The 21,461-nt window shown below is 49.9% G+C and overlaps 1 protein-coding gene across 7 annotated transcripts in view; it reads left to right on the plus strand.

The window, feature by feature from the left end:
* The window catches only part of LOC123757411 (optineurin), a 490,032-nt gene that overhangs the window by 52,156 nt on the left and 416,415 nt on the right, over positions 1-21,461 (plus strand). For all 7 annotated transcript variants that reach the window (XM_069326928.1, XM_069326927.1, XM_069326933.1 and 4 more), the window contains 2 exons: positions 2,595-2,694; positions 11,983-12,161. In XM_069326928.1, the coding sequence (XP_069183029.1) occupies positions 2,595-2,694; positions 11,983-12,161 (279 nt within the window). The remainder of the gene's footprint in view (positions 1-2,594; positions 2,695-11,982; positions 12,162-21,461) is intronic.

Consider the following 21,461-nt stretch of genomic DNA (forward strand, 5'->3'; position numbering starts at 1 on the left):
TGTGCTTTCCCAGGATGTTGGCCTTGTTCAGCTGCATGTGCAGGATCCCGTCCTTTCGGTGTCCTTGGTCACTGAGGCATTTGTCTTAGGTCTTGCATTTCTTTTACCATCTTGAGTTGTCCTCGGACTGGCTGAGGAGGATGTGGAAGCGTTCAGTACCGGGCCTCAGCCGCGCTGTTGAAGCTGTTTGCGCCTATTCTGCGGAAGGCGGTGTCTCTGTTCTTTACCTCTCACCTCGTGTGCCATCAGGCCGTGCCATACAAATGGAGATAGACTCGAGTCAGAAAGACCAGACGCGAAGACTCAACAAGATGAGCGAACCAGCCAGGTAATGGGCAGGACCAATCTCCTCTAAGAGGCGGAGCCGCAGGAAGACCCTCGGGTTCGGACACCAAGCAAGCAGCGCCTGAAACCAAGGCTGGGCCAGCCACTAAGGGGCCAAGAGGACTACTTTCCCCCTGGTACGTCTCCAAGCGAGCCAGGACCTGGAGCAACAGCTGAACCTAGGGGAAGAGGTACAGGTAACCCCACCTCGCCCACACCTGCCTGAAGGCATCGACTCCGACGGCCTCACAGTCGGGGAAGGGCGTACAGGGAGATGCCTCGACCACACCGATGCAAAGAGATCCAGTTCCAGAGGCCCGAACGTCCTGTAGAGCCAACAGAACATGTCGGCGTCGACCGACCATTTCGTGGATAGGGGAATGAACCTGGACAGGCCGTCTGCCAGGACGTTGGACACCCCACGGATGTGAATGGCCAGGACAGCCAAACTCCGAGAACTCAGCAGACGAGTCACCTGAAGCAACCAGTCCCAATGAGCCAAGGACCACATCGAATCCCCATGGTTCAGGCAATGAACCACCAGGGAGCAGTCTGAATGGAGCCGGATCGTAGATCTGCGGGCGACCCGAACTCTCCAGAGCAAAAACCACACCGCCACGAACATTCGCACTGTGCTATGGGCCCGATGGAAAAACGGACCCCACCGCTCCTGGCCGGCCTGGTCACAAAGCCCCAGCCGAGAGACGACTCAGTCCGAGAACACATCGAGCGAGGGCTTGATTAGGTGCCAAGGCACTGAATCCCGAAAACCCGAAGAGGAAGCCGGTGATGCAGCAGCCGATGCAAGGCCCCGGGGAGTCGAACCAGGCGATCATGAGAGAGGCGGAAGGGACGTCCCTGAAGGAACCTGAACAGATGACGAAGCCAAATACGACCTGGCAGGTAGACCATCATTGCAAAGTTCAGGCTCCTGCACAGACCCTCGAGCAACCACCGCGTGACCAGGGAGCCCCCTCGAAATAAGCACATGCGGGACCACAGCCGAAGGAGAGACTCCAGAGGGAGAGACAATTAAGTGGTCCGAATCCCACACAAGACCCAGCCAAGTCCGAACCTGGGAGGGGACCAGATGGGACTTCATCAGTTCATCAGGAACCCGAACCTGTCAAGCTGGGAAAGAACCAAATTCCTGGCGAGCAGACACGCAGACTGACTGGGAGCCCAGACCTGCCAGTCGTCGAGATAGGCTACGACCAGGTTCGTGAAACTTCGTTCAAATGAAACTCCGCAAATGAAACACCATCCATTTGGGGAGTTCTGTCCACTTGTTTGTCTATTTTAGTCGTTTTTAACTAGAATAGGGGTTTGTTTTGAGGCGCTTACCTTTCTGGGGGCCCTGGCCTGGTTGATGGCAGACATAGACTGCCCCAAATCCCATGTGCATTTCTTTAGGCCATTGCTCCTCGTGCCTCTCTGAGTGGGCCAGGTTCTGACTCGTGGTCCCTGGTAGGCCTAGAATTCCATTCACGCTGACTGATGTCAAAGTCTAATGATGTACTTGTCAGCCTGGATAGCTTCGGGGAGCCGAAGGGGCTCCTCCCAGAAAAATGGCATTTCATTATATTCAATGCTGGTTTGTTATATATTTAGTTATAGTCTTGGTTACAGCAGTTGGTTTGTTGGCAATGTAGTGGAGTGTTGTAGTAGTTGAGACGAGGCATGGAGCAGGGCAAAGAGCTCAACGAGGCCGGGGGTGTGGAGCTCGGAATCAGGGTGAGTGTGTAGAGCGTATCACTCTGAATATGGGGCCGAGTCGAAGAGCTCAGTGGGGGATGAGAGTGTGGAAGCTCGATGTGGTTGAAGTCTGGCTGTCTGCTCTGTGTCGAGGCTGAAGCATCTTGTGAGGGTAGGAACTGGACTGGACACGTCCAGTCCAGTTCAGTCATTATTGGTGAATGTTGAAGATGTGCGATATCTCCTAAGCGTTTGTACTGAACCACTCTTGGAGTTAGACTAGTGATGATTTGCTCTCGACTGGTTATATTACCAGTCTTCACCTCACCTGACCATCTTCTAGCATGTTTGGGAAGAATTATTACCTGTAATTAGTTGTACACTTGGGAAGAGGTATTAATTGTAACTAGTGGACCTAGTAGAATTAACAGACCCATCTCATTATCTACACATAAGCTAATGAGAGTTGGGAGCAAGTATATTACTGACATAATATAATTGCTACAAAAGTCTTTTCATCTGCTTGTATAACTGTCCAAACTTGTAATTTTATTTTATTTTTTTATTTTTTACAGGCATCGTTATCAAGTCTGTTGACAGTTGAAGAAACCGTGAGCCAGGAGGATCTTATTTCCAAGCTCCGTACAGTCATCAATGAGAATCTTGAACTGAAAGGTACAGTACATAGTAGTTAATATTCACATCAACTTTTCTATCTTTTTCTGATTTGCCTCCTCAGTGGTTTGCTGGAGCTTGCCACCTGGATAGCTTCCAAATCTATCATGCTGCACTAGGCCTCGGCGTGTCACTAGAGCCTACCAGACACCAGAAACAAAATCAAGTCCACTGAATAGAGGTGCAAGGAGTCTGGAGATACTAGGTCAATCAACCCAAAAGGAAGTTTAGCTTTCTAAACTCTACCAGTCCCTCAGAAAGAGTGTGGCTGCCTTGAAAAGTCTCGACCTCTTTGAGGAGGTAATGGTGGTTAGTGCAATGGTGGACCATATGAATGTTAACTTCCATACCCACCTGTTTTTAGTACCATCAGGATAGACGGTCAGCTTCAGCTGGTCAAATTCATCTGAGTCATTCTTTTGGGTTTCAGCAGCCATATTGTGGCTAACCCCAGCAACAGCATGGTGGGAACATGTCTAGGTGCCGACTTCAGGATTGGAGCCATGATGTTTTGTCCCATGCCTGGTCACCAGGGATTTCTCATGGGTTTGGCTTCCTGTGTTTGGCTTTTCGACCCACTGCCTCGCAGGGCTCGAGTGAGATAGTGAGTTCGCAGGTGGCAAGTGATAAAGTTGATAAAAGTTAACCCTCGCTTGTTTGCAGAATTTTGTTTGGTAATTTTCAAATTATCCGACATTCTTGGAGGTAGTTTTGAGTTTTATGACACTTTCATTTTTTAATGAGACACAATGCGAAACAATGCGTGCATTTGGAGCCGACGTGGTGCACAGATGTTCCTTGTTTGTGCTGATATGTAAAACAAAGTAACAGAATGAACACTCTAGTCTCGTGACAAATTCAAACAATGGGAACAATAGGCCGTGAATCTGTGAGGTCACAAAGTAGCAGGCACTAGAGCGGTGGCGCCCAACACGATCAGTGGGCAAATTAAACTATCTCCCACCCACCCACCCACCCACCCACAATCCCGGACCACTGTTCAGCTCAACCCTGTAAGCACAACCAGGTGAGTACAAGTATGTGAGTACACCCTCACTGCTGCCCTCCCTCCCCTCAGGTGGCTAGCTCAGTAGATTGCCAGCCAGAGAATCTCCATATAATACAATAAAGCATTCATGAAACAAGTATTTTTATAACTTATTATCCTAATAATATTACTAAACAAAATCTGTAACCAAAAATATATATGATTATGTACATCCAGAATTTAACAAATCTGGCCAACAGGGTCTAGTGTGTTAGGCTTATCGGAGTGAACCTGTCCCTCCCCCACCACCGACAAACCTCCCTCACTCCTCCCCCTACATCCCATACATTCACTCATAAAGGTCACTAGTTCAACTCAACATCCATAGCCTCCATGCATGCCTGCCAGCCTCCCTTTCTCCCTGCCTGCTAGCCTCCCTCTCTGCCACCTTACCTGCCTGCCTGCCACCCATCCTGCCAGTCTGCCTGCCTGCCACCCATGCCTGCCAGTCTGCCTGCCTGCCTGCCAGCCTGCCAGCCTGCCTGCCTGCCTGCCTGCCTGCCTGCCTGCCTGCCTGCCTGCCTGCCTGCCTGCCTGCCTGCCTGCCTGCCTGCCAGCCTGCCTGCCTGCCTGCCTGCCTGCCAGCCTGCCTGCCAGCCTGCCTGCCTGCCTGCCTGCCTGCCTGCCTGCCTGCCAGCCTGCCTGCCAGCCTGCCTGCCTGCCTGCCAGCCTGCCTGCCTGCCTGCCAGCCAGCCAGCCAGCCAGCCAGCCAGCCAGCCAGCCAGCCAGCCAGCCAGCCTGCCTGCCTGCCTGCCTGCCAGCCTGCCTGCCTGCCTGCCAGCCTGCCTGCCTGCCTGCCAGCCTGCCTGCCTGCCAGCTTACCTGCCTGCCTGCCAGCCAGCCTGCCTGCCTGCCTGCCTGCCTGCCTGCCTGCCTGCCTGCCTGCCTGCCAGCCTGCCTGCCTGCCTGCCTGCTTGCCTGCCTGCCTGCCTGCCTGCCTGCCAGCCAGCCAGCCAGCCAGCCAGCCAGCCAGCCAGCCAGCCAGCCAGCCAGCCAGCCAGCCAGCCAGCCTGCCTGCCAGCCAGCCTGCCTGCCAGCCAGCCTACCTGCCTGCCAGCCTGCCTGCCTGCCAGCCTGCCTGCCTGCCAGCCTGCCAGCCTGCCTGCCTGCCTGCCTGCCTGCCTGCCTGCCTGAATGCCAGACTGAATGCCAGCCTGAATGCCTGCCAGCCTGCCTGCCTCCCTCTCTGCCAGCCTCCCTTCCTCCCAGCCTGCCTTTCCCTCCCTCCATGCTGACCTCCCTCCCTAATTCTCCCCCCCTCCCTACTTCCCTTACTACTTCCCTCCCTTCCTGCCTACCTCCTAGCAACTCTCCCTCACTGCCTCCCTCCCTCCCTCACTAATTCTCCCCCCTCTCTCTCATACTGCCTCCCACCTAAGCTCCCCCATCCATCCACCCACCAGTCAGCCATCACTGACACAATGCGTGCATTTGGAGCCGACATGGTGCCCAGATGTTCCTTGATTGTGCAGATATGTAAAACAAAGTCACAGAATGAACACTCCAGCCTCTTGAAAAAATCAAAACAATAGGAACAATAAACCGTGAATCTGTAACATTACAGGGGTAGAATGCACTCTAAAAGTGGTGGTGCCAGACATGGTCAGTGGGCAAACTGGACCATCTCCCACCCACCCATCCACCCACCACCATGGGCCAGCGTGATGTTTGGCGGGCCGCTTCCTCACCCCAACTTCGTTCGTGTAGGGTAACCCCCAACCCCAGCCGGCGTGAGGCTTGGCGGACTGCTTCCCACCCGAACTTAGTTTGTGTAGTGTGACTCCCCAACCCCAATCCGGAAACTGGAAGTTTTGGATAACTAAAGTTCGGAAACCAAGTGATGCTCTGTACTTGTAAAAAATAATAAATTCCACTTACTTTGGCAGTGGTTACGTGGACAAAGTATTCTTGAAAAGATTGCTTTGTAAGATAGAATTGGAAAGATCGAGGAAAAGCTTGATGACAAAATTCTGTCCTGGTGTCACTCATACAGTATCTTCACCTATATATAGGAAAGTGAGCGCACCTATAAAAACTGGAGATGACAAGGGTGGGCATGGGTGGCACTCAGCTACTACTGAATACGCTCGCTTTATCATCCTCATCGGCGCTGAATCACTTGCATCCGATCCTTGTGCTAGTTCCTTATTGTGGTTAGCTTCTTTAATATCATAACCCTTATGTTTTTCAAACATTAAGGTCTGAATTTAAGCGACAAAGACAGGACAAAGGACAACCGACAAATCTTTCAACCACAACTGTCAGACAGGGATTGGGAGCCAGAGGCGGGTGCGCCACCCATGGCTGCTCACTCGGAACAGATCCAGTCAGCAGGCCTAGGGCATTCTGGGAATTTTTTCCAAGATGCCTGCTTCTCTCTGGAGGTTCTAGGAGTCTTATTTCGTACTCAACCAACCGCTGTCATGTTTTGAATGGGTACAAAATCTTAAATTGGTGTTTTCTGTGGGAAGTCCCTATGGCTCCCTGGAGCTTATCGGGCTAATGTATGTTATATTAGACCGGGACATTAGCTATGGAGTTCAGACCTATCAGGGACCAGTGCCAGAACCTGGCCCCTTCAGAGAGGTTTCAGGGAGCAATGGCCCTGGAAAACCCCCTTGTGGTTGGGGTTTTTCCTTATCGGCCATCGACTGGGGTTAGGCACCCATAAAGTTAGGCATAACAAAACAAACCCCACATGGTAATAAACTAAAACAAAAAAACGAACAGAGAGGTAGAAACTCCCTACAATCCCAAGGAAACAAGCAAACAAGCAATTATCACAATTTACTGCCGCGCAGGTCCTCCGCGCAGCCCTCCCCTCCCCGAGAGGGAAGGGGGGCCTCGGACCTCACCGCGTCGGCTGCATTCAGTTCGTAAGCTAGTGTCAACCGGGATAGACGCTTCTCTGGCCTCAAATTCTTGGGCGGTGTTTGCCTTGTGTGACGTTCTCTGCTGTCTTTGTGTGGTGTGCGGTGGCCAGGAGTACCTCATCAGTGCCGGGGTTGCATGTGCTTAGGGGCTTCCTTCCCTAGGCGCCCTGTGAGTACTGCCCTTGCGTGTCAGGGTTATCTTCCCTGGGGCGTTCGGGAACTGCTCCCGTAGGGGTTTTTACTGCTCGGCATTTGCCTCGCCCTTGGGGCCAGATGGGGCTTGGGGCCCTTGTTTGGCCTTGGGCAGGGAGTGGTGTTGTGCTGGTTAGGGCGTCAAGGTGTTGCACAACCTGCCACCTAAGCGGCGACCAGTTCCTGTTGCCTCTGGGCACTGTGTACTTTTGTGGGGGTTTTCTTTTGTTTTGTTTTTGTTTGCCTGGTGGAGGTTCTGCCTTGTGGGTCTATAGTTCCCCTGATATTGTTTTGGTGGCCCTCTGTTAGGCCCCCGTGCTTGTACACGTCCCAGGGGTTTCAGTGTTATCATCTACCCTTTGATTTGTTTGGGTTTCTTAACTGGTTAGCAACACCTTGCCCGGGCTTCCCGTAGTTGTTACCCTACGGGCCCTGGAAACCCCTATCAGGGTTCGGTGGACCCATGGATGCGTCTCCCGAGTTCCAGCCTGCCTTGTGCGGGTTTGAAGGTTGCTGTGTGCCCTTGTCTCAGGGTGACAGTCACCTGTTTTGCCTCCGTCATGCTGCCTGTTGGGTCTTGCGAGTCGTGTTCTCTGCTTGTGCTCCAGTTTTACTCTGAGGATGTTCCTGTTAGGGTACAGGCAGCATCATGCGTTGCATGTTAGGTTTAGGTTACTGCAATGCACTAGGTTGGTTTCCCACCCGGATGCCCCGAGGCTGCCCCAGTTTTGGTTTTAGCGACCCGGACCTGGGGGTGTTAGTCCGCTCCTGCTTTGGCTCCTTCCGCACTCCCTGGTCCTTTCCCTGTGGTTCATCGTGCACCTCCCCCCCTCCCCTGTGTCTGGCTTCAAAACGTTTGAGGGTTTCGGCCTCGGCACAGGAGTTTAGTTGGTAATGAGGCTCGTGCTGCCTCGGGGGCTGCCCCACTCGGGTCGGGGACGGAGGCATTTGAGCCACTTCCTCCTGCTGAGGCTTCTGGGTCCTACGAGCAGACCCCCTTCTTGTCTGCCTTTCTCCTGGACTCTGCCTTTTCTTCAGGGGTAGAGAGTTTGAAGGACGGCTCTGCCCGGGTCCCAACATGGGAGATCCTGGGGCTGGGGAGGAGTCAACCTGGGGGCCTTGGGCCCCCTTTGACCCCGCTTGGGTGCTTTTGCCTTCCTCGCGGGGATTTATTGTTGCAGGGGGAGAGGTTTTCTTACCTTCCCTTCCCTGTATGAGTATGATTTCGGGTTCGGTTCCTCCCCGGATTTGGTTCCGGGCTCCTTTGGGTACCTCAGCTCTGTCTTTCCAGAGGTTTTCTACTTCCCGTATCTCTGCGAAGGTGGCTCGGGAGGCTCTTGCTGCATACCTCTTGCGAGACCCAGGTTATGCCTCTGCGATGGATCTATCCTCGTTTGAGTTCGGTTCTTCTAGCCTTTTTTGGGTGCGTTTGGAGGTTCCGAAGTCTTCCTGGCTGGCAGACTGCCCTTTCTTTTCATTGGGGGCATGGCATGGGTTCTGTCGGACCTGCATGCTTGATTGGCGGGAAACTTCTACTTTTATGCAGGTTTACCTGGGGGCGAGTTTGAGCACCTTAATGTGTGCTTGTTCGCTCCCGTGCTTTCTCGGGATGTAGGCCTTTTCCAGCTTCACGTGAAGGTTCCTCTTCTTTCGGCTTCGTTGGTTGCAGAGGATTTGCGCGCCCGTGGGCATTTGGCTTCGGTCTTACGTTTCTTTTTCCTTCTCGAGCTGTCTTCTGCCTGGCTTGAGGAGGATGTGGGAGCGTTGAGTGAAGGGCCTTTGTCTGGGATGCTGACTTTGGCAGCTAGGGCGTCGGCTGCACTGTTGAAGTTCTTTGCGCCCATCCTGAAGGAAGCGGTGTCTCTGTTTTTTGTTTCTCATCTCGCATGCCATCAGGCTGTGCTCACCCTCTCTTTGGAATCTGCTTGGGCCCTGGCTCTTAGGTTCTCGTCTCTGTTTTGTCCATTGCTGTTTGCAGAGACTGCAGTCTCTCATATTCTGCAAGCAGCTTCGTCTAGTTGTCGTCCTATGGCGGACTTGTTGATTCTCCGAGGCAGTCATTCTCGGCAGTTTCGGAGGGGCCGTGCCAGGCTTCCGGGTTCCACTGGTCGAGGTGGGCCATTGATGCCAGTTTCTGAGTCAACGTTCCCTTCGGGGCCAGTGTCGTCTGGTCGGCGCGGTGATCACTCTGTTCGACGTTTGGGTTCTTGTAAGGGGCGTCGGCCCTATCGCGGTTCGCGATGGGGGGGAGGCTCGCTCTGTTTGCCCACGCTTGGTCCCACGATTTGTGAGCCTTTTCGGTCATGTTATCCGGCCTGCAGTAGCGTTGGGCGACCCGTCCTCCTTTGGGGGGTTCGGGGCAAACAGGGCAGGTTTCTTCTCCTGCGCTTCGTCAAGTCGTCTTGGAGTGGGTGCGCTTGGGCGTGGTCGAAACGACTCCCTCCCTCAGTTGGGGTTTCCATCTGTTTCCAGTGACAAAACGGGACTATGCGGATATGAGGTTCATTCTGGACTTGTCCCGTCCTGAACCCCTGGATTCCTTGCCCCTCCTCTCGGATGAATACTCTGTCTCAGGTCTGGCTTCTGTTGGAGCCGGGTGCCTGGATGGTGTCCCTGGACCTCAAGGACACTTATTGGCACATTCCTATTCATCCAGGTTTCAGAGACTGGATTAGGTTTCAGTGGTGGGGTGTCACGCTTACCGCTTTCACTGCCTACCTTTTGGCTTGAATCTGGCACCTTGCATTTTCACGCGTCTGACACGGGTTGTGTTGACCCGTCTGCATCTTCTAGGGATTCGGGTTTTGGCCTACCTCGATGACTGGCTGGTGTAAGCTCCCAGTCGGTCAGCTTGTCTGCTCGCCAGGGATATGGTTCTTTCCCAGCTCGTCAGGTTCGGGTTCCTGGTGAACTGGAGAAAGTCCCATCTGGTTCCGTCCCAGGTTTGGACCTGGCTGGGTCTTGTTTGGGATTCTTGGACCTCTTCCTTGTATCTCCCTCCAGAGGCGTTGCTACGGCTGCGAATCTGCCGTCGGCTGTTTCTGAGGGGGTCCTGGGTCACTCGGCGGACCTCTTCGCGTCGGAGTGGTCTCGGCGTCTCCCAATCTATGTGACACCCTTCCCCGACTATGAGGCGTTCATAGTGGACGCCTTTCGGCAGGACTGGTCGAGGTGGGGTTACCTGTTCCTCTTCCCCGCGGACCAGCTGTTGCTTTGGGTTCTGGTTCGGTTGGAGACCTTCCCAGGGAGAGTAGTCCTTGTGGCCCCTTGGTGGCTGGCCCAGCGTTGGTTTCCGGCGCTATTGGCTCAATGTCCAAACCCGGGGCGTTTCCCGTAGCTCCGCCTTTTTCAGCAGGTCGGCCCGGTCTGGTACTGTGCTGGTTCGACCTTCTCCTCTGCTCTTCACGTCTGATCTTTTTGTCGCGGGTTTATCGCCATTTCTATGGTGATCAGGTGGCTTCGTTGAAAGTGTCCCACCTGAGAGTTTCGTCTCAGCGACAGTATGACGTTTCCTGGCGTTCTTTTCGCCATTTTCATGCTCTTCATAGGTTGTCTTATCTTTCGGATCGGGTTGTCTTGTCCTTTCTTGGCTTTTACAGGACCGTCATTTGATCCCTAAATACTGTCGCCTCGTATCGTGCGGGGCTGGCGGAGCCACTCAAGCTAGCGTTCGGGGTGGACGTCACATCCGCCCCGTTCCGTAAGCTGTCTTGTGCAATGTTTCACCTCCGGCCTGCTCATGCGCCGCCTGAGCCGTCCTGGTCCTTGGACAGGGTACTCTCCTATCTTTCCTATCCTCAGTTTGTGGTGGCCCCTTCTGTTCCAGATTGTTTTTCCAAGGCCTTGTTTTTGTTGGCATTGGCCTTTGGGGGCCGGGTAGGGGAGCTTCATGCTCTCATTCGGCGCAAGGGTTTCTGCTCTTTTGGTCCTGGGGGTAGGTTTAGTCCTGTTTGCAGCCTTCTCCATCTTTTCTGGCAAAGAACGAGACGGCTGCTTTCCAGAGGGGTCCGTGGGTCATTGATGCTTGGTTGGTTCAGCCAGGGGTGCATCATGTGTTATGTCCAGTTGCGGCTCTAAGCTGTTACCTGCGCTCTTCAGCTGGGGTAGCTGGGGATGCGCTTTGGGTTGATTCGGTTTCCCTCGTTCCCCTGTTCCAGGGCTCGGGTCTCCTAGGTTGTCCGCAGGGTTATTAAGTCTAGCCAGCCTGCGGTCTATCCTCGCGCCCATGACGTTCGGAAGTTTGCAGCTTTGGCTGCCGTGTTTGGTAACATGTCTTGTGCTCATATTCGGGCCCGTGGATTTTGGAAGTCGAACAGGGTCCTGGCCGCCCATTATTTGGTGAACGTTCCTGCTCCTCACCGTTCTTCTGTTGCTTTGGGTTGCAGGTTGCAGCTAGTTGTCTCGACTTCGCGTTGAGAAGTTTGTGGTCACCGCCTCCTAGGTAAGTCCCTATTTTCCTTCTCTTTGGGTATGTAGCTCCAGGCAGCCATAGGGGCTCCCCACAGAAAACCAGTGTTGAATGTAATGAAACGCCATTTTCTGGGTGAGCCCCGGAGGCTCCCTGGCTACCCTCCCTCCCATTCGGTTGGCGGGGGTTTTTCGCGTTGGTTGAAGCCTAGTTTCCGAACTGAAGGCAAGAGTTTCTACCTCTCTGCTCAGTTTTTTGTTATAGTTTCTTACCATGTGCAGTTTGTTTTGTTATGCCTACCTTTCTGGGTGCCTAACCCTGGTCGATGGCAGATAAGGAAAACCCCCAACCACAATGGGGTTTTTCAGGGCCATTGCTCCCTGAAACCTCTCTGAAGGGGTCAGGTTCTGGCGCTGGTCCCTGGTAGGTCTGAACTCCATAGCTAATGTCCCTGGTCTAACATAACATACATTACCCTGATAAGCTAAAGGAAGCCTCTGGGGCTCACCCAGAAAGTGGCGTTTCATTACATTCAACACTGGTTTTCTTGGCCTGCAGCCGTTTTAGGCAAACAGGTTTTCTCAACCAGTGCAGCACAGTGGTTAAAATATATTCAGTTTCTACAACAAATGCATCTTCTGTTGTAACAAACCTACTTGATGGAGCTGAAATGCTTTACATGTTTCAGCAATATATTGTTTTCTATGTATCATTACAGTGATTTCTAAGTAATAACCAGGTTTCTAATTGTAAACTAAACACTACAGAAACGGTGGCACAAAACAATCTTGCTCTTCGACAACAATTGGGACTAGTGGTGAAGTGGAGACAGCAGAATGATCTACACCAGCAACAACAACGACAACACATCAGTGAGTTCACTCAGCAGCTGTCCTCACTCCAGCAAGAAAATGCCCGTCTTAGAGCTCACCTTGCTGGTTCAAAGGTGATTACTTTGTGAACACACATGAAATTTGGTTTTGCATTGATTACTATATGATTTTTCTATAAACTATGAGTGTGGATAATTGAGTAATAATGTAATTTGAGAAGTTTGTGCATAGGTTTACTCAATAACTCATTTATTTTTATGTATCCTTATGTGTTGTAAAATATTTTGCCTGGTGTTTTGGACACAGATTGTGTACAATTTACCTTACCAATATTGTAATTATTAATTCATGAAACTAGCATACCTGTTGTCTGTATTCCAGATTTTATTGTACTTCTGTAACAGTAATAATAATAATGAGAAAATCAGTAGGAGTCTTGAGGAGGATTGGAAGCTCATCACGGCTCCTACAGATTTTCTCATTGATACGTTAATGTGATTTCTCTGTGTAACAGTAATAACAATAGTAATAATTTGGGGGGGGGATGTAATTACCTAAGTGTAGTTACAGGATGAGAGCTAAGCTCATGGTGTCCTGTCTTCCCAGCACTCTTTGTCCATATAACGCTTTGAAACTACTGACGGTCTTGGCCTCCACCACCTTCTTCACCTAACTTGTTCCAACCGTCTACCACTCTGTTTACAAAAGTGAATTTTCTTATATTTCTCCGTCATCTTTGTTTCGATAGTTTAAATCTATGACTCTTGTTCTTGAAGTTTCAGGTCTCTTATCAATTTTATCGATTCCTGTTACTATTTTGTACGTAGTGATCATATCACCTCTTTTTCTTCTATCGTTTAGTTTTTGCATATTTAATGCCTCTAACCTCTCCTCGTAGCTTTTGACCTTCAGTTCTGGGAGCCACTTAGTGGCATGTCGTTGCACCTTTTCCAGTTTGTTAACGTGCTTCATAAGATATGGGCACCATACAACCTCTGCATATTCCAGCTTTGGTCTAATAAAAGTCGTGAACAATTTCTTTAGTATTTCTCCATCCATGTATTTAAAAGCAATTCTGAAGTTAGAAAGTGTAGCATAGGCTAATCGCACCATGTTCTTAATGTGGTCCTCAGGTGACAGTTTTCTATCTAGAACCACCCCAGATCCTTTTCTTTGTCAGAATTCTTTAAAGATTTCTCACATAATTTTAAGGTTGTGTGGGGCCTTATGTTCTCCAATTCCACATTCCATAACATGGCATTTATTAACATTAAATTCCATTTGCCAAGTGTTGCTCCATATATACTTATTTTGTCCAGGTCTTCTTGAAGAGCTTGACAATCATCTAGGTTTCTTATCTTCCCTATTATCTTAGCATCATCAACAAACATGTTCATATAATTCTATATTCCCACTGGTAGATCGTTTATGTAGACAATGAACATTACTGGTACAAGAACTGAACCCTGTGGTACCCCACTTGTGACATTTCTCCAATCCGATACATTGCCTCTGATTATTGCCCTCATTTTTCTATCAGTCAGGAAATTTTTCATCCGTGTTAGAAGCTTACTTGTCACCCCTCCAATATTTTCCAGTTTCCAGAACTACCTCTTATGTGGAACTCTGTCGAAAGCCTTTTTTAGGTCCAGATAGATGCAGTCAACCCAACCATCTCTTTCCTGTGAAATCTCAGTGGCTCAATCATAATAACTGAGTAAGTTCGTTACACAGGATCTTACAGATCTAAAACCATACTGTCTGTCTGATATTATATCATTTTTCTCCAGGAGTTCTACCCATTTAGTTTTAATTATTTTTTCCAATATTTTGACTATTACACTTGTCAATGATACAGGTCTATAATTAAGGGGAGTCTTCCCTGCTGCCACTTTTTGTAGATTGGAACTATGTTAGCCTTTTTCCACACATCAGGTACAACTCCTGTAAACAGGGATGCCTGGAAAATCAGTTGAAGTGGAATGCTGAGCTCAGGTACACATTCTCTCAGAACCCATGGTGAAACTCCATCTGGACCAACTGCTTTGTTCTTACTTAGCTCTTTGAGCATCTTTCTGGGGGGAGCCCCATCGGCTCCCCGGAGCTTTACCAGGCTGATATGCTAATGTCAGACTTTGGCATCAGTCATGTGTATGGAGTTCTAGAGCCTACCGGGGACCACGGCCAGAACCTGGCCCCCCTCAGAGAGGCAAGATGGGCAATGGCCTATAGAAACCCCCGTGTGGTTGGAAGCATTCTATGTCTGCCATCGACCGGGTCAAGCATCCAGAAAGGTAAGCGTTCCAAAACAAACCCCTATTCTGGTTAAAATTGCTACCTAAAGCTGAACTAGTGGATAGAACTCCCCAACAGAAAACAAGCAAACTAGTATGACGTCATACGTCACCGCGCCGCTGTCTGCACAGCTCCCCCCCTCCCCAGGAGGGGGAAGGGGGAGCCCCAGACCTCCCATGCTGGCTATCCACCCATCAGTTCTTCAGCTGATGCTATAGGCACCGGTTGTGTGCTCTGGCTCCAGTAGTTGTTTCAGCACTGTACCTAGAGTGTGGTGTCTGTCTTTTAGGTGGTGTGTGAGCCGGGAGTGAGTCTCCAGTACTCGGGCTGCATGCGCCTAGGGTTCCCTTCCCTAGGTGCCCTGTAAGTACTGCCCTTGGGGCTTGGGGCCACCTTCCACAAGTTCCTTGGATCCTGCCCCTGCTAGGCCGTTTACTGCTTGGTTTTCGGCCGCTCTTTGTGTGCTCGGGTGTTCTGTCTCCCTTGTTCGCCTTAGAGTAAGGGGCAGTTTTTGCACTGGTGGGGCGCAGGGTACTGTGCAGCTTGTCTTTACCAATCATAGCGGCCGGCTCTGTTCCGCTTGGGTACACTGTCCTTTTGCGGGGTTTTCTTTTTCTTTTTGTTTATCTACCTGGTGGGGGGGTCTGCCTTCGTTCTTGCCCCTTGTGTTCTGAGTATTTTCTGGTGGTACTCCGTGCTAGGTCCCCGTGAGTGTACACGTCCTGGGGGTTCAGCTCTTAGAAAGTTGTTTGGTAGCTTTGGGCGCCGGTTAGCAGTACCCTGCCTGGGATTACCTGAGCGCGAGTCCTCTTGGAGTAAACACTCGAGACCCTGGGAAACCCCTGTGGACGAGCGGGTCCGATGGATGTGACCCCCAGAGTCCCCTCTCGCTTCCAGCGAGTTTGAGGGTTGCTCTCACCCCTTGTCTCTGGGTTACTCTCTGTTTTGCCTCCGTCTGCTGCCTGTGGGGTCGGTGACACCTTTGACCCAGAGTCCTGCGAGTTTTGTTGCTTGTTGTGGCTCGGTTACCCATTTGTGCTGACTAAGCGGGTGCGGGCAGCAGAGGCGTTGCACTACTAGAGATCTACTAGAGATCGGTGACTTCAACTTGAAATCCATAGACTGGGAAGCATATGAAGCTAAAACAGAAGATTTTTGGACCTGTAAATTTGTAGACCTCATCCTGGAAACATTCTTGTATCAACATGTTAAACAAGCTACGAGGATGAGGGAAGGGGACGTTCCCTCCATGCTAGATTTGATATTTACCAGGAAGGAGGAAGAGATATTTGACATTCAGTACCTTCCTCCCTTGGGTAAAAGTGACCATGTCTTTTTGTGAATAAAGTATGCAATGCGTTATAAGCTGGAAGAAAATAAGGAGGTTGAAGCAGTTGAAAAACCAGACTTCAGGAGAGGACATTATGGTGACCTTAGAAATTTTTTTAGTGAGTATAATTGGACAGACTTGATGCTAGGCAAGGAAGTGAATGAGATGTATGGCAAGTTTTGTGAAATATATGATAAAGGCACAAAAAAATTTATACCAAAACAGAGATGCAGAACTAGGAAACAGGATTGGTTCAATAGAAATTGCGAGAGGGCTAGAGACCGAAAGACACAAAAATGGAATCAATACAGGAAGAGGCCGAACCCCCAAACATACCAGCGATACAAAGATGCGAGAAACAACTACACGGCAGTGAGGAGAGAGGCAGAAAGAAATTTTGAAAAAGGGATTGCGGACAAATGTAAAACAGAACCAGGTCTATTCTATAAATTCATAAACAACAAATTGCAGGTAAAGGATAATATTCAGAGGTTGAAAATGGGAAATAGATTCACGGAAGATGAAAAGGAAATGTGTGAAACACTAAACGAAAAGTTCCAAAGTGTGTTTGTACAAAATGAAATCTTTAGGGAACCAGATACAATAAGAATTCCAGAGAACAACATAGAACACATAGAGGTGTCTAGAGACGAAGTGGAAAAAATGCTCAAGGAGCTCGGTAAGAACAAAGCAGCTGGCCCAGATGGCGTTTCACCATGGGTTCTGAGAGAATGTGCATCTGAGCTCAGCATTCCACTTCACCTGATCTTTCAGGCATCCCTGTGTACAGGAATCGTAGCAGACGGGTGGAAACAGGCTAACATAGTTCCAATCTACAAAAGTGGCAGCAGGGAAGACCCCCTCAATTATAGACCTGTATCATTGACAAGTGTAATAGTGAAAGTATTGGAAAAACTAATCAAAACTAAATGGGTAGAACACCTAGAGAGAAATGATATAATATCAGACAGACAGTATGGTTTTCGATCTGGAAGATCCTGTGTATCGAATTTACTCAGTTTCTATGATCGAGCCACAGAGATATTACAGGAAAGAGATGGTTGGGTTGACTGCATCTATCTGGACCTAAAAAAGGCTTTCGACAGAGTTCCACATAAGAGGTTGTTCTGGAAACTGGAAAATATTGGAGGGGTGACAGGTAAGCTTCTATCATGGATGAAAAACTTTCTGACTGATAGAAAAATGAGGGCAGTAATCAGAGGCAATGTATCAGAATGGAGAAATGTCACAAGTGGAGTACCACAGGGCTCAGTTCTTGCACCAGTGATGTTTATTGTGTACATAAATGATCTACCAGTTGGTATACAGAATTATATGAACATGTTTGCTGATGATGCTAAGATAATAGGAAGGATAAGAAATTTAGATGACTGTCATGCCCTTCAAGAAGACCTGGACAAAATAAGTATATGGAGCACCACTTGGCAAATGGAATTTAATGTTAATAAATGTCATGTTATGGAATGTGGAATAGGAGAACATAGACCCCACACAACCTATATATTATGTGAGAAATCTTTAAAGAATTCTGATAAAGAAAGAGATCTAGGAGTGGTTCTAGATAGAAAACTATCACCTGAGGACCACATAAAGAATATTGTGCAAGGAGCCTATGCTATGCTTTCTAACTTCAGAATTGCATTTAAATACATGAATGGCGATATACTAAAGAAATTGTTCATGACTTTTGTTAGGCCAAAGCTAGAATATGCAGCTGTTGTGTGGTGCCCATATCTTAAGAAGCACATCAACAAACTGGAAAAGGTGCAAAGACATGCTACTAAGTGGCTCCCAGAACTGAAGGGCAAGAGCTACGAGGAGAGGTTAGAAGCATTAAATACTGTATGCCAAAACTAGAAGACAGAAGAAAAAGAGGTGATATGATCACTACATACAAAATAGTTACAGGAATTGATAAAATCGACAGGGAAGACTTCCTGAGACCTGGAATTTCAAGAACAAGAGGTCATAGATTTAAACTAGCTAAACACAGATGCCGAAGAAATATAAGAAAATTCACCTTCGCAAATAGAGTGGTAGACGGTTGGAACAAGTTAAGTGAGAAGGTGGTGGAGGCCAAGACCGTCAGTAGTTTCAAAGCGTTATATGACAAAGAGTGCTGGGAAGACGGGACACCACGAGCGTAGCTCTCATCCTGTAACTACACTTAGGTAATTACTTTGAGCCTTGGTGGTGGCAATGCTCTCGTTTGTTTGCTCCCCGGGAGCCCCGGGGCTGGCCCATTTTGGTTCGTGTTGGGACTTGGGGGTGTTGGTTGCTTCGGTTCCTTCCACGCCCCCTTGTCTTTCCCCTTGAATTCCCCCTTCCTGCCTGCATCCGGTTCCTTACTGTCTGTAGGTTCAGGGCGGGGTTTGATGGCTTTGAGACTCGGGCAGTCTCGGGGTATTCCCCTTCCGGGGTAGTGACGGGGGCATTTGAGCCTGTTCCTCCAGCCGTGTTGTAAGAGTCTGCCAGTGGGCTCCCTTCCTTAGTGTTTTTGCGGCTGCCCCGGTTTTCTGGTTCAGCCGGGGCTTTGGGGGGACAGCTCGGCCCCGGGGCCTGTTGTGTAGGTTTCCAGGGCTGGGGCGGGGCTGACTTGGGGGCACTTGGCCCTGTAGGACCCCGTGGGTTTTTTTCTCCCCCTTTAGGTTAGGCTTGTGGTTACGCGGAGTGGGATTTTTCCTCCCCACTCGCCGTACGTGTTGTTGGGCGTCAGCCCCTCCCCGGGCTCGGTTCCTTGGCCTTTGAGTCGGTTGGTTCCGTCCTGTGGTTGGATGCTCCCCCCCCCCCTTTTTGTGATGGTGTCTTCGTCATGTTTCCCCGTTCTTGGGGTTCTACGTGGCTTCTGGTCTCAGGTGCGCCTTTGCCTTTGTGTGCCTTCGAGACTAGTGTTGTCTTCTGTGTTCTCGAGGGTTCGGGAAGGTTTTCGCTACTTCCCGCATTATTGGAACGTCTGTCAGCTCCTTGTCCGGATTGCCGTTGGGCTGCTTGTGGTCCGGTTGGGCTACTTGTGGCCCGGTTGGGATGCTCTTGGCCCGGTTGGGTTCCCTTTTGGGATCTGTCTTCGCTTCGTTGGCCGGTTTTGTTGTTCCTGCTTCCTCTTTTGGCTACTTTTCTAGTGCAGTAGTCCTGGTTGGCGCCTTCCCGACGAGCGGGTTGTGCGGTTCGGCCAGCGTGTCATGCGTCTGCGCCATGGAGTTTGTTTTGGTCTGGGCGGTGTGTTTCAGTGGTGGTGTTTTGCGCCCTTTTTTCTCAGGTGCTTCGGCTCTCGCTCTTCTCCCTTGCTCCAGTATGTGCCCCTTCGCTCCGGGGGTGTCCTGGTTTCCAGCTGTGGGGAGGACGCTGAGGTTTTCCCTATGTCATGGGTGTGGGCCGCCTCCTTCGCCTCTACCCTGCTCTCCTGCGTGTCCGGTTCTGGCTTCTTCACCTGGCGGTGCTCCCAGGATCTTTTGGGCACTGTTGGGTCGTGTCACTTTCGTGCCTCCGTTCGACAGGTGAGTTTATACGGTCTGGCGTCTTTTGGCCAGGCGCTGGATGCGGAGATGTTTATATACCTCTCTTTACTTAGGTATATTTCTGTACGACTGAGACCGTTCGCACACCAGTGACTGTCCCTTTTTTAACCCTTCCAGTCCCACTCATGTGCATGTCCAACCCATGCTAGAGTCATTCAGGGGACCCACCTTTTTTCGTGTTATGAGGTGTGGGGGTTGTGGTGCTGGTTATGTACTCACCTGGTGGGGCTCTCCTGGTTGTGCTTGCGGGATTTGAGCTCTAGCTTGTGGGTCCCGCCTATATGGAAGAACTTGCGGGATAATACCAGTAGAGTGCAGTGGTGCTATAGGCACAATCGGGGAACACTGTATAACCATCAGAGGTCTGCGGTTGTTACACGACCTACTTGCGAGCATACGCCATATTGCCGTTACGTCCGAGGACTTCCAGGGCACACTAGCCTGTTTTTGAATAGAAGTTTTGGCCCATCCTTGTTGTGGGGGGTATGTGGGCCTGCGGGTTGCTCCAAGCAGCTGCCTGGTGGGCCACCCTCTGGCCGGTCTAGCCTAGCCTCGGGCCGGGCTTGGGGTGTAAATGAACTCCCAGAACTCCATCCAGCAGGTATCGAGTGGGATTCTCTGCCGTCGGTCGCCTGGTGTGCAGGTTTCTGGGCCTGCTGGGTTCTGTTGTGTCTCCTTTGGCCCTGTCTGGGGTCTGCCTGCTCTGTTCTCTGCCATTGCAGAAGCGAGTTGCTATTTACATGTTGCATGTTGCGGTGGTGCCTGTTGCTGCTGCTGCACGTGTGCATTGGTAACGTGTTTCGTGGTGGCGTGTCTTTGTTCCTGTGTCCGGTTGTGGTGTGGCACTTTGCTGCTGTTTTGTGCCTAGGATTTGCGTATGGGGGGTTTGCTTGTTGTTTTTCGTGGTCTTCGGGTCCTTGGCTTGGCCCTCTCATGTGTGTGGGGTTTTTCTGTCCCTGCCTGATTGTCCACCCCTGGTTGTTTCCTGAGGTTTGTGCTTCAGCTCTTTCGTCCTGCCTCTCCCCAGTCGCTTTCCTGGCATCTCCTTTGGTCGGTTTTGCCTGCACTTGCTGCTGTGGGGGGGGGGGGAGGTTCGGTTTCCACTGCTTCCTTTCCTTGTGTGTTCCCTTGTTTCCTCCTCTGCCGCAGGGGTGTTCTGCGTGTGTTCCTTGGCTTCTTGGGCGTTCTTTCTGCCTGTGTCCTGTAATTACCTAAGTGTAGTTACAGGATGAGAGCTACGCTCATGGTGTCCCGTCTTCCCAGCACTCTTTGTCATATAACGCTTTGAAACTACTGACGGTCTTGGCCTCCACCACCTTCTCACTTAACTTGTTCCAACCGTCTACCACTCTATTTGCGAAGGTGAATTTTCTTATATTTCTTCGGCATCTGTGTTTAGCTAGTTTAAATCTATGGCCTCTTGTTCTTGAAGTTCCAGGTCTCAGGAAGTCTTCCCTGTCGATTTTATCAATTCCTGTTACTATTTTGTACGTAGTGATCATATCACCTCTTTTTCTTCTGTCTTCTAGTTTTGGCATATTTAATGCTTCTAACCTCTCCTCGTAGCTCTTGCCCTTCAGTTCTGGGAGCCACTTAGTAGCATGTCTTTGCACCTTTTCCAGTTTGTTGATGTGCTTCTTAAGATATGGGCACCACACAACAGCTGCATATTCTAGCTTTGGCCTAACAAAAGTCATGAACAATTTCTTTAGTATATCGCCATCCATGTATTTAAATGCAATTCTGAAGTTAGAAAGCATTGCATAGGCTCCTTGCACAATATTCTTAATGTGGTCCTCAGGTGATAGTTTTCTATCTAGAACCACTCCTAGATCTCTTTCTTTATCAGAATTCTTTAAAGATTTCTCACATAATATATAGGTTGTGTGGGGTCTATGTTCTCCTATTCCACATTCCATAACATGACATTTATTAACATTAAATTCCATTTGCCAAGTGGTGCTCCATATACTTATTTTGTCCAGGTCTTCTTGAAGGGCATGACAATCATCTAAATTTCTTATCCTTCCTATTATCTTAGCATCATCAGCAAACATGTTCATATAATTCTGTATACCAACTGGTAGATCATTTATGTACACAATAAACATCACTGGTGCAAGAACTGAACCCTGTGGTACTCCACTTGTGACATTTCTCCATTCCGATACATTGCCTCTGATTACTGCCCTCATTTTTCTATCAGTCAGAAAATTTTTCATCCATGATAGAAGCTTACCTGTCACCCCTCC

This window comes from Procambarus clarkii, chromosome 19, assembly GCF_040958095.1.
Source record: "Procambarus clarkii isolate CNS0578487 chromosome 19, FALCON_Pclarkii_2.0, whole genome shotgun sequence".
Classification (NCBI taxonomy): domain Eukaryota; kingdom Metazoa; phylum Arthropoda; class Malacostraca; order Decapoda; family Cambaridae; genus Procambarus; species Procambarus clarkii.